General features: G+C 50.9%; 1 protein-coding gene across 2 annotated transcripts in view; it reads left to right on the plus strand.

Annotated features, from left to right (window-relative positions):
- The window catches only part of CPNE5 (copine 5), an 88,593-nt gene that overhangs the window by 8,923 nt on the left and 66,304 nt on the right, over window positions 1–13,366 (plus strand). For both annotated transcript variants that reach the window (XM_017643531.3, XM_017643532.3), the window contains exons 2-3: window positions 7,092–7,132; window positions 7,876–7,922. In XM_017643531.3, coding sequence (XP_017499020.2) covers window positions 7,092–7,132; window positions 7,876–7,922 — 88 coding nt within the window. The remainder of the gene's footprint in view (window positions 1–7,091; window positions 7,133–7,875; window positions 7,923–13,366) is intronic.

The raw sequence follows: 13,366 nt of genomic DNA on the forward strand, positions 1-13,366 counted from the left end.
TCTTCCCGCTGCCATGCAGCATGGGAGGGACAATAATAATAATAATAATAATAAAAATGCAAATAACTGGAGAAAGGAGAGCTCTTTAAGCCATGTGAAAATTGCTTTCTAGACCTTGGTGAGGTGGCTTGGCAGGGAGACATTGCACGCGGGTGAGGAATGGGATCTGAAAGGGGAGATAGGCAAGTGCCAGGGGCTGGGTGCCAATGTCCCTCCCCTCCCCAGCTCCCTCCTCACCTCTTCCTGGGTTACTGCTGCCTGTTAGGAAGGGAGCAGGGAAGGAGGAAACGGAGAGCCCTCCAGTTCTTCACCTTCCTTTGGGAACATCCCCATGAGGCTGGGGGCAAGAAATGGGCGTGAGCATGTAAGAGCCACAGTTGGCTGAGATGGTTTTGGGGGACCCTGGGTTTTGCAGATGCTCTTCCCCCATTCCCCTGGCACCTCCAAACGGTGTTGGGATTCCGAGTTCATTCTCAGCACAAGCCCTGGCAAGCTGGGTGACATTGTGTACACCTCTCAGCTGCAGCTGCCCTGCGTGTAGAATGGGGCCATGTCTACCTCCTGGCATTGATATGAAGGGTGAACAGGGTATCACAGGTTAGGCACCCAACAAAGGATTTGGTTCAGATTACATTTGTGATTAATGTCAACCCTCTTTGCCTGCCTGAGGGATGTAACCAGATGTTTGGTGTTGCATTGCTCAATAGAGAAATGGGCTATTGCTTGTGGGTCCCCAAGCTCAGGGGTCTCTGGGGGGCCTCCTCAGGATTCCTGTTTCTCCCCTATGGTGGCTCACCTGTCCCCATTCTGCTCCCTTCAAAGAAGGGCACCCAGCCAGATGGGCAGTGATGGGCAAGGGTATGCAAGCATTCAAAGTCCTGCCTTAGCCCAGCACTTGGGAGCAGGGCAGCAAGAACGTGGGGCGTCCCTAAAGCCACTCCGTTCTCCGCAGGCCTTTAGTGAGAACTTGCTGTATGTTAAGCAGTGAAGTGCAACTTACTCTGTGCCAGACACCATTCTGACTATTTTGCATATATGAACTCTATTAATTATCAAAAAACCCCTAGGAGAGAAGGACTGTCATTACCCCCACTTTACAAATGGGAATATTGAGGCACAGAGAGGCTAGTAAGAGGCAGAACTGGGTTTTGAATCCAGCAATGAAGCTCCAAGTCTTTGCTCTCAACATCCCCCACTTTTTGCCAGAGGTTGGAGGGATGCTTAGGGAGGATAGCTGGGAGAAGATAAACCATCCTTTTAAAACCTTTTTAGCCTCATGAATCTCTTGGGGAATATGATGGAAACTCCAAAAAAAATGTGTCCATATATGCCAATATGCCATGCTTTTCTTACAGTTTCTGGGTGTCCATGGTCCAGGAGAAGCTGAGGGTCAGTGCTTTTAACTGTTCCCTTCTGTGCTGCAGCCAGTCATTGCTTAATACATCCATGCAGCATTTATGGGCTTTATTTAGAGACAACCAGGATGTGTGATGGTCAGGTCACCGAGCAGCTCAGCTCAAGAACAAATGTCTCCCCCTCAGACTGGGGCTCCCCGAGGGCAGGGCCGTGTCTCCCCTCAGACTGGAGCTCCCTGAGGGCAGGGGCAGGGCTGTTTCTCCCGTCCGACTGGGGCTCCCTGAGGGCAGGGATGCATCTGCCCCTCAGACTGGGGCTTCCCGAGGGCAGGGCTGTGTCTTCCCTCAGACTGGGGTTCCCTGAGGTCAGAGCCATGTCCCCCCTCAGACTGGGGCTCCCCAAGGGCAGGGCTATGTCTTCTCTCCCCTAGCTTCTACTTCCAATTCTTTTAAGCTTCCCAGGTGGGAGGGTGTCATCCTCAGGTCCCCCCCTTAGCACCACCTAGGAGCTCTCATGTCAGCCTGTCTGCCTCCTCCCTGTGTTGGGAGTCCTGCTTGGAGACTTCTGCCTCCACTGCCATGGTCATTCTTTGCTGCCACTGAACTGGGAATGATCCCCTGGGGGAGAGTGGGGAGGAAAGGGGGCCTCGGCTCTGCTTCCAGCCTTGATTTAAGGAACAAAGGAAGGCAAGCTCCAGGCTGCCTTGTGGACTGCAGAAGGGTTTTATGCTGTTTTGGGGAAACAGTACATTTTGCTGTTGGAAAAATTTCTCTTTGAGCTCTCCAAAGACAGAAAGTGGAGAAAAGCACTTATGGTCTGGTGTCTCCAACCTTCAGTCCCCTGCTTTGGGGCCGAAGACCTGGTTTCTTCCCCTCAGCTTCTTACTGGCTGTGTGCCTGTGGACAAGTCACTCACCATCTCTGAGCTTCAGGGTCCTCAGGGGATGGGGTGGGGATCCTGTAAGGGCCTTCACGCAGTGTATCCATGTGTGCTTGTTGCAGTGGGGGATGCTGAGTCCCTAAGGCCCAGATCCAGACATGTGTTATTTGGACCACTACAATGTGTGTAGCAGGGGTCAGGGGATGGGTGAAATTTGTTTAAAGATGGTCTCTGGGGCCCTGTCCGGACCTACAAAACCAGATTATTGGGGCCCAAGAATCTTCCTTTTTACAAATGGGGGCAAGGGCAAGTCCCAGGAAGTGAAAGACCCATTGCTCATGGGGTGAAGCCACCATCTCAAGGCCAGGACAGCAGGCTCAGTGGACCCCAAGGCTTCTGTCAGGACAGGCACTTGGGACAAAGCACAGATGGGGCAGGTGTGGATCAGGTGAAGGATCAGGGAGGGATGTAGGGTGCAGGGACCTAGGCAAAGAGGCTGAGGGTCCTCCAGGCTGAGATGGGAAAAGGAAGAGAGGCCAAGGAGGAGGCTGAGGCTGGGGTGAAAGGGCTGCTCTCAGCCAGTGTGTGGGGGGGTTCAACATCATTTTGCATTGGGGTGCCAGGAGTGTGTGTGTTGGGGGTGGGCCTCCTTGGACCGGTGAGAGTGGCGATGGCTTATGTGCCCACCCTGCCTCTCCTTAGTCAGCAAGTGTGGGACACCCACCAGAAGAGTGACTGCTGTGCTCAGCTCCAGGCTGCTGATGACTGACTGTCTAACGAGCCTTACTGAGGCCAAGGCACCACAGCAGACCTGAGGGAGAAACTGTTTAGCCCCACTTTACAGATGTGGGAAGTGAGGCACAAGGAAGACAAATAACTTGACCAGAGCTGGGATGTGAACCCAGATTGTCTGATTGCAGCCTATGCACTTAACCATTAGGCTCTATAACCAAAAATAAGCAGAGGGGCTGGCCCAGAGCATGACCAGGCACCATGTACTTGGGGAGACAAGAGCTTTGCTCACCCACACGGCCACATTCTTTTTGGTGTTCTGTCATCCATCCAACTGGCCAGGCCTCCCTCTGCTCTGAGTCAGGTGCTGGCCTGTAGCAGAGGTGGGGCAGCTGCCCCAGAGGAGCGCACAGCTGGTGTGATAGACAGATGTACCCCTGATTTTGCAGCTCAGGGTGTGCTGAGTACAGTGGGGGGTTCTGTAAGTCAAGGATTGCCCACTACAGGTCAGAGAGAGCTCAGGGGAGGGGAAGGAAATGGTTGTTGGTCAGTGTTTGCCCAGAGGAGGTAAAATCGAAGAGGAAGGATAGGAATGGTATGGTAAAGATATGGAATAGTATGGAAGGATGGTAAAGGTAATCTCAACACAGCGGAGGGTAGAGGGTTTGCATTACCCGCCAGGAAGACCCATGCCCCAGGCCTCAGTGGGAGTCCTGAGGTCACTGGGCAGGGAGCCACTGAAGCTAGGTGGCTGGATTCTGTTTCCTAGTCTAGCACTGTGCCTCTTGCCCAGCTATGAGGTTGGGCAGGGTCAAGAAAAGCCCCACTTATTTCTTGCTTCTCTTTGAAGGTAGGAGCCCATCCTACCCTCCCCCAACCCCAAGGCTGAGCTCCAAGGTCTCTCTGTCTTTCTCACTCGCATAGATATCTGGAACTAAGTCTGAGCTCCAGAGCCACACCTGGAAGAGACCTTGGGCCAGTCAACTGCCCTCTCTGAGTCTCATAGTCTCCTGAGTTGTACAGGAATGGGAAATGTGACTTCTGAGGTCCCTTTCAGCTGGAACATTATAGGATTTTATGTAATTATAGAATTCAAAGATAAACCCCAGCATTTGCTTGAGTAGAGACGTCCCACCCCCGACAACCCTTTTTATTACATTCAAGCTCTTCAGCATGTCTCGTGGTCTGCTACGGTGGTCATCTTTGGTATTAAGGCATCTTGTTCTTTTTTTTTTTTAAATCAAGACAGATGCTCCTGCCCCCATGTCTAGCACACTGCAGGACAAAGTGGTCAGCGCAGGTGTAGGTCAGCCCACCTTGGTGTGGATGAGCATACACAAAAGTGATATCTTACCTGAAGCCCCTTCTGCCTACTTTTCAAAGCTGTCTTAGCTATCACTGCACTGGGCTGCGAGGTTCATCAGATGGCTTCCAAAGTGATGGCTAGCTGGGAGCCTGTGGCAGAGGGATGGTGGGGTCAGTAGAGGGGTTGGTTGTGTGGCTGTACGGTCATGGAGGGCTAGATGGGGATGGCTGCCTTTGGGGAGAGGCCGCTAAATAAAGACACTGGGATGGAGAATAGGGATGTCTTTCTCTGGGACATCTTGGGAATCTGCTCAGGGGCTGGAGCTGGGGTGATTCATAAGCACCATCTGGGGCCTCCCCAGGCAGTAGGGGATGCCCATGCCAGCACCAGGCTGCATCTGCTGCATCTGTCTGTCTGTCTGTCTGTCTGTCAGGCTTTGGCTCCCATCTTGGGATGGGGGTCATGGGCAGTGGGGTTGACTGTGGAGTCAAGTTGCCCAGACCGGCTGTCACTTCTGATGGCTTCAGGGATGATGACCCAGGATGAGGTCTCCTTCTAAACTTCTCTGGCTTGGTCACTTCTTGCTGTGGGGTGTGGCTACTCCCTGCATGTCCCTGGGCCTTAGTCTCCCCCTCTTCAAGGAGAAGATGACCCCGAGGGTCCCATCCAGCTTTGACATTTGGAGTTAGCTCTCCAGAAGCCACCCACACCAGTGCCAATCGTTTCTCATTTCTGGGAAAGGGTTCAAGGGGCACTGGGGTCCACAGGGGAGTGTGGGAATGGAGGAGGGAGGTGAGAATACCCCTGGGGACATCTGGAAGGGAGTTGGGACAAGGCTGAGAAGGCTGGTGAGAGCAGAGCTTAACTTGAGGGCAGTGTGAGAAGGAGCGGGCAGCTCACACAGGCAGGAGGGCTCCTGGGCTGCCCCTTCAAGGTGAGGTGTGAGTGGGCCCTTGCCCAAATCAACAAGGGTCTTAATGAGTAGATCTCCTGGTGGGCCCCTGGGGATTGGTCCCATTGGTCCCTCTGGGAGACTGAGAAGAGCACCCTCAGAGCTGTCCAGGTGTGGAGGTGGGGAGGGCAATGTGGAAGCTGGGTATTTATCCCCAATTCATGCCCATCATTGATTGAAGGTTACTCTGGGAGCTTAAACTTCCTGACATTTGCAGCCTGGCCTGCCAGAGAAAGCCCTTGGGAGAGAAGCAGATGCAAGAGGAAACCGTGGATATGTACAGAAACTAGGAAGGCTGAGGAGATGGGATAGGGCATCAGCAATCTTCAAGGCTGGCACTACTGTCTCCATCCTATGGATGAGGAAACAGAGGTTCGGAGAGGTTTCATCACTTTCCAGCCTAAAACCAAGCTCCCAGTGGGCTATGTTGCTTCCTGACAGCAGTAGGTCACTGTAGAATGAGGCACAGGTGTGCAGGACATACCCTCGCCTGATCTCCACTTCCACATCTGTAAGATGGGGTGATGCCAACCTAATACTCACCTTTCAGGGCAGCGTGAGGGTTGGGAGCTAATATTTGCAGACCAGTTGGCTCAGTGCCTGGCCCCCCATTGAGGTACAGTGAGTGGGAGCTGTTTTGCTCAGAGGCAGGGCTGGAGGAGCTCAGCACCTGTTCAAAGACCTTAGTCCCCAAATGTGTCCATCATCTTACTGCAGTGCCTTCAGGTCCCATTATCAGGGCTGTGTGTTAGCTCTGGCCTTGACCACAGAAGGACCCTGTTCAAATGAGTCTGCATCCCCTGGGAGGTGTAATTCATTAACCTGTCAGCACAGATGAGACAGTCAAATAAACTGGCTGTAAGTAGAGCCCTGAAAGAATGAGACACTAGATGGATATGTTTTTTTTTTTTTAGAGGAGGAAATTTTATTGGATAAATAATAGATTTTAAAATCTAACAAAAATTGTCTATGTAACCCAGGAACTCCATTTTATACTAATATGCAGGAAATAATCACATTATAGAATGCATGTGTATCATTTGTAATTATTGTAATTCATTACATTTGTATTTTAGTAGTCAAAATTTAAGCCATGTTTCTTTTGTGAATCTAATTCCACCAATCAAAAATTATTTGTTGAGTCTATGCTATACTGATCTGTACCTTTAATTATTGATGATATTCTTTTATCTTTCCTGTTTCCTGTTTGTTAGAAGCCTGTATTTCTACATGCTTTCTCATGTTCCCAAAAGAGATTAGCTAGTTTTTGGTTGGTCTGTTTGACTTTTTTTGGAATCTAACATTTCTCTAAACTTCATTTTATTTCTTTTTAAAAAATTTTTATTTTTTTTAAAAATTAAGGTATCATTGATATACACACTTATGAAAGGTTTCACATGAAAAACATTGTGGTTACTACATTCACCCATATTATCAAGTCCCCCCCATACCCCAATGCAGTCACTGTCCATCAGTGTAGTAAGATGGCACAGTCACTACTTGTCTTCTCTGTTGATTACTTTATTTTATTTTATTTTTGGGAGAGAGAGACATAGTAAGAATTTCTAGGATAGGCTAAGACATTGGGCAGACTGAGATTTGGCCCGAGAGTGGGGGTTGCAGGAGTGGGGCACGCACGGTGACGGCAGGGGTGGGAAGTGTGGTCCCTGCTCCTTAGAAAGCAGTGCCGAGGAGCCTCCAGGGCACTTACCTAATAACTGTACGTTTGAGGGGCGGGGCCTCCTGCTCTTCCTGTTTTGCCTGAGGCCAGGCCCCAGGCAGCCTTCTGGCCTTGGTAGGGGCCTGAACTTCCTGCCAGCCTGCTCTCCTCAGGCTGCCCTAACTCCTCCTCTTTCCCTTTTTCAGGAACCTTTTGGACAAAGACATGTTTTCCAAGTCTGACCCATGTAAGTCCTGCTCTGACAACAATAACAGTGACAATAGCAAGACACCAGGACTGCGCCCTTACCGAGCGCTAACTAGGTGCCAGGCACCGTTGCAGGTGCATCCAGGCTGTTGAATGCTGCACTGATACTGTGTGGAGGAAGAGGACTGGGGACTCTAACCCTTTCCAGTCCTTATTCTTGTGAGGCCTCAACACAACTGAGCGGGGCTGGGCAGTCAGGGTGTCTGGAGCCAGAAGTTCTCGGGCCCAGGGAAAAAGCCCCATTTGGCTGTGGTCTGGGGGAAACAGCACTGATTTTGGAGTCCAGGGTTGCAGCCCTGAGCAGTGCCACTCAGTATATGACCTCAACTGGCCATTGGCCTCCTCTGAGCCTCAGTGTGCCCATCAGCAAAGTGAGGCTGATGATAGTAAAGGGCCTCACAGGGCTGCCTTGGCTCTGAAGGGGTGATTCGGGTTTCAGATGCTTTCTCCCGCCATGCCTCTGCACTCAGTCTTCCATCAGACCCTCCGTAGTGCTCTGGCATAGATGTGAACGGCCCCTGACCCCCTCCCAATGGGCTCCCCTTTCAGACATGCCTATGTTCTAGGCCCTCTTCTCTAAGCCAGTCTCCCTACCCACCAGATCCAACAGTTTTACCCAGGCTTGATTTTCCTGAGGCAGCTTCCCTCCAAGCCCTCCCCATTGGGGCCCCCATCTTCTTCTTGGCCTGGGGTGGTAACCCTTTTCTTTTCCTCTCCCCACAGTATGTGTCATGTATACTCAAGGGATGGAGAACAAGCAGTGGCGGGAGGTAGGTACAGCCCCTTTCCCACTGGGCAGGCCATCCTGTCCCTGACTGTCTGTCTGTTTACCCAGCACTGGAGGCATCTTACGTTATATGCTTCCAACTGCAGCATTTAAGCCCCCCGAAGGATAGTAAGGTGATCAGGCAGTGGAGTCTTGTCCCTCCTTGTGCAGGAAGAAACTAACAGGGGAGGGAAAGTTCCTGCCACTGGGGAGCCCCAGTCTAAGGGGGGAGACAGCCCTTCCCTTGGGGTGCCCCAGTCTGGGGAGACAGAGGAAGTCTGAGTGTTTCCTCCAAGATCTCCTTGTCTGGTGGCCTGGAACATGCATGCAGCACCTGGCACCATGTCTCATCCACAGTAGCTTCCCACGGTTTCTGACCACTGTGAGCATTCAGTTAGTGATTCCCCTGCTCAGAAACCTTCAGGGACTCTCCTCTGCTTTGAATCAAGTCCCAGATCCTTTAGCCCAGCTTCCAAGCTCTGCCAAGAGCCTGGGGAGTCCCTTCCAGATGACATGATGAGAATGAGAATAGCCAGGAAAGCTTCAGTAGCTCAGGCTTTACCAACTGACCTCCTCTTGTTGGTGGCCTGTCCAGAGCTGCGCCGTCACCTGCCCCACTCCCCTACCTCCAGGTGTGGCAGGAGCAAGCTCTGAAGCGGGTGAGTTGGTCCATAGAGCGTGTGGCGTATATTTCCACAGGGGCTGGGCTAAAGTTTACTTTTTTTCTCTCTCTCCAAGACTGTAGGCCAAGTAAAGCATAAACCAGATTGCTGGGGAAACACTTGGCCTATTTAAGTGAACGAATTACTTTTGAGGCCTTTTGGCCAAGCTTCATAGAAAGCAGGAATGTGCTAATGTCTTAGTGATTCATTCAGGAAAGTCTGGAAGGGCCTGCGGAGAAGGGCACACTTCCACTCGCCGTTGACTATATTCTGTAGTTGAGACTCGTCTCCTTTTGGGTCAGGGTCTGGTTGTCAGTACCACCCACCCCTGCGGGGTAGAGCCGAGGGAAGGTGGGAGGCTTCGGTGACAGATGCACCTGTTCTTCACTTCTGGCCCCAGCCCTGTCAGGAGGTGGGACCTGGATCAAGTCGCCTCTCTATGCCTCAGTTTTCACATATGTACTACGGGGATAACACCCGCCTAGTAGTCTCATGGTGAGGGTGAAAGATGACGGGTATACCATGCCTGATGTGTAGCCAGCACTCAGTAGTTATTATCGTACAGCCTCATCCACAGTGTTCAGGGCCTTGCTAGTTACTCCCCCGTTTCAGTCACTATTTGCAGTAGGAAGCATTTACGAGGCACCAGGCCCTGTACCAGGTGCAGAGATGGGGGATGGGGGTGGCCAAAGGAACAGAGCTTCAGCAGAAGCACAAGCCAGAACTAGGGAGTGTGCAGCCTGGAAGGGTAGACACACATGAATGATCCTGACCAAGGACACGATGAGAAGGAGCAATGAGAATAAGATGGGGGAGTTCAGAGGAGAGAAGGTGGCAGCCAGAATGCCATGTTTGGCTAAAGCACTTTGATAGCTCATTGGATTTTCTTAAATGGAATTTGACTGAACACAAGCCATCTGGCTAAAGGGTACCTGAGATAGAGCAGAGGAAAATGGGAGTCAGAAGGGATTTCCGGGATCATCTGGCTCAGCCTCATTCTGTAGAGAGGGGCACGACTGGCCTCAGGTGTGGAATTAGGGCTCAAGACACAGACAGTGGGAGTGTTCACTTAGAGGAGCCAGATTTCCATGAAGCTGGGGGACACAGCTCAAGAGCCCCCCAGCAAACACGGCGCCGCAAGCAGAGGCAGAGGCGGGCCGGAAGAGCAGGTCTGTCCAGGTCCCTGGTAGTGGGGGATGTAATACTGTGTATAAAGAAGTGGGTGGAGTTTAGGGAAACCAAAGGGATAATGAATCACCAGGCTGGCAACAGTAGGAGTCATTACTACTCCAGGCTTGAGGAGGTAAGGGGAGAAGGTAGCTCCTGGGACAGCAAGAGGGCTTTCCAACAGGAGCAGGGGTCCTGGTGGAGGGACACAGTCAGTCCTGTGTGATGCAGTCACTCTCTTGCTACCTTCTGCTCTCCTGCCATGCCTCCCGCAGGTGGAACCCCAGTGGAAGACCTAGGGTGGGGATTGTTGATGCAGTCCATATGGGTTAGCCTCCAGGCACAGCAGGGTGAGGAAGGGCTGGGAGTAGATCTGGAGGGCAAGTGGGGCCCGTCCAGAACAGACAGCAGATGAATGATCCTGGAGTTCAGGGTTTGAGGCTGGCAAGGTGCAGAATAGGCAACTGAAGGGAGTCATGGCTGTCAGGCTAGGACACCTGGGGTCAGAATCTCAGAGCTGGAGAGTCCCTAGTGTCTCTGGAGAGTCCCTGGAGGTCAAGGAGACTCCATTTACAAGAGGCAAGTCCAGCCTTCAGAGGTGACGGTGGCAGAGCTCAGCCACAGGGGTACCCTAGGACACCAGACTGTGAGCTATTTCTGGAGAAAGGAAGATGCACTCGATCCTACTGAGGCCCTCTTCATTGCCTGAGTCTCTGTGTGACTGGCAGAGGAAAGTATCAGGAATGGAGAATTTAAAGAAAACCCCAAATCCATCTCAATGGAACTGCTTTTGGGATGGAAGACTGCCTTGCAAGTCAACAAGAATCTTTCCACCTGCTAGTTCATTGCAAAACGTCTGTTAGAGGAATCTTGGCTGGGAGATGATCACTCCAAGCCTGGAAGGAGTCTGGTGCTGGCACAGCGGTTTCTCCAACCAAGGTCCAGGCCTAGGGTTTGCATAAGGGTGCAGAAGGATGAAAGCTGTGTCTGTGGCCCCTGGCTGCCAGATTTCAGCTGATTTTAACTGTTTGGGTATTTTAATACCTTCTGAGAAAGCTCCATCTTCCCAGCACCTAAATCTGTCATCACATTTTATGAAAATTGATTCAAGATATAATTTTAGCCCAGGAAATTGAGCACTATTTGCATCAAGGCTTGCCAAGGCCTTCTGCATGTCCCAGGGAAGGCAGGATGGCCAGTTAGGAAGTCCCAGAAACAATCTCAGTGGGAGGAGGGGCTTAATAAGGGAGCGCTTCTTGGTTCCCCATTTGCAAGGAGATCATTGTCCCTCCCTTGCCAGGCAGCTGCCATGGCCAGTGGCACCTTGGAAAGGAGGAGGTAGGTATCACGGAATCTTAGGGTGTCCTGCTGGTCAACCCACACCACCTGTAGGGCATATGTCTCCAGTCACCACATATACACATCCCTGTTGGAGTGCAATCTATTTTTGAGCATCCTTGGCCCACTGAATATTTTGACATCAGCTGGGAATGACAGTTCTCTAAATATTCAGAATGATCTTCCTTGGAGCACCTGATACATGCCTCCACATAACTGATTCAACGAGCATGTGTTGACACCTACTATGTACTATGGGAGAATGCTGGGGACACAAAGAGGGACCAGACACAATCTATAACCAAAGGCACTCACTTTCAGTTCAGGGCAGTAATAGTAACAACAGTAACAGAGAATAATGCTAATAGCAAGCACTTGTATAGCAGTAATGTGCCAGGCACAATTGTAATCATTTACATGTAGTAACTCATTTAATCTTCACTCTAACCCTGAGAAGGAGGGATGGTGATGGTGATAAATGGCTCCATTTCACAGAGGTGGAAATTGAATCACAGAGATTAAATGTGAAAGCAGTTTCTAGAACATGATGTTGTAATTATAATAGAGTTATATGTAAAGGGCAAAATTCCACTCATTCCAAATTCTGCCCTCCTTAGATGTAAGTTGAATTTCTCTTCCACGTGTTCTTTCTTGCAATGGGGCCCTATTAGTCTGCTCTGGGGCAGACTTAGAATGTGACCATTTCTATCAGGAGTTCCTCTTTATATCACTGTCCCTTGCCCCTTCACCAATCTGGTCATACTCAGTGGAACATGTGCCCATTTATCAGTGTTCCTCCCAAAGTGTATGCTGCACTGTCCAAGATTATTCCCTGGTAACTCTGATTTTTTAAGATACTCAAAGAATCAACCAAGATGACAGGAAATCTGCTGTGTAATAATAGGCAACCTTAGGCACTGAGTGCCTGCCTTCTGCCTGGCATCTTTTATTCATTCCCTAATCCTTATAACAGCTTTTCAGGCAGGTACAGATTATTCCCTGACAGTACTTACCCCAGGTAACACAGCTAGGAAACCAAAGTTCTCTCCCTGTTGAGCCACAGGGTTGGGGTGATGCCATGGGAAGTTCTTGGGAGTCAGACAGACCTGGGTTTGTGTCATACGTGGTACTTAGAGCTGTGTGATGCCACTTATTCTCTCTGAGCCTCAGTTTCCTCACACATAAAATGGTCAACTAACAATACTTACCTGCTGGCCTGTCTAAAGATTAGAGATAGCAGAAGACAAGCTGGAGGAGCCAGGTAGACACTTGGTAAAAGATAGCTCCTGCTAACAGTATCACTGATGGGCTGTGTGTTAATATTATCACTGACAGGCAATGTACCATGCAGTTTATATGCTTTAGCTCAGGCAGGCCATTCTATAGGTAGTAGCGTGGAGGCCGAGAGAAGTGAATTGACTTGAGTAGGTCACCATGGTGTCCTCCAGGGTGCAAAGCTGTAGCAGGGAGGTCCCTGCCCTCAGAGACCTTATGCGGAGCTGGAGAGACCAGACACAGACATAGAAGGACTTAAAAGCCTCATTTTCTTCATCTGGATGAGGGTGTTGGAGCAGATCCTCTCAGAGGCCCCAAGTTCCAGGCCACAACAAGGCCAAGAGTCACCCCCTCAAGTAGTTTAGACAGGAATTCTCAGCACTTCACAGCAGGGAGAGATCCAGGAGAGCTGGGGAGGCTTCTTGGGGGAGGTAGCACCAGACCTGGGACTTGGAGAATGGTGGAAAGGGCCTTCCAGGAACAGGGCCTGATACGAGCAAGGCTGGAGGTGGGAATGCCCTGTGGGTCCATGAATGGGTGACCCAGTCTGACTGTGGCCCAGGGTGTGTTGGTGAGAGCTGAAGGATTACCTCAGGAAGGGTGTGCCGAGCCCTACTGGGAACCCTGCTGGGAATACAATGTCTTAGATTTACTCATGGTTTCCAGAGTCAGCCATCAGGGAGTAAGCATCTACTGAGCACCTACTGTATTCCATACACTGATCCAGGCTCAGAGTGGAGAACAAGACAGATGGAGTCTCTGCTCTGAAAAGGCTTCGTGTAATCAGCAAAGAAATTGGGTAATTTCAGGTGCTGATTGGTAAGTGCTGTGAGGAAGATAAAACAGAATGGTGAGATAGTGGCCAGTGAGAGGGTGCTGCTGTAGTTGGGGTGGCCGAGGAGGGCCCTTCTGAGGAGCTGGTGACACTGGAGTTCAGTCCTGAGTGTTGCCGTGCATCTGTTGGGAGGGAGATGTTCCAGGCAGAGGGAAGAGCAAGCTCAAAGGC

Source organism: Manis javanica, chromosome 16 (assembly GCF_040802235.1).
Source record: "Manis javanica isolate MJ-LG chromosome 16, MJ_LKY, whole genome shotgun sequence".
Classification (NCBI taxonomy): domain Eukaryota; kingdom Metazoa; phylum Chordata; class Mammalia; order Pholidota; family Manidae; genus Manis; species Manis javanica.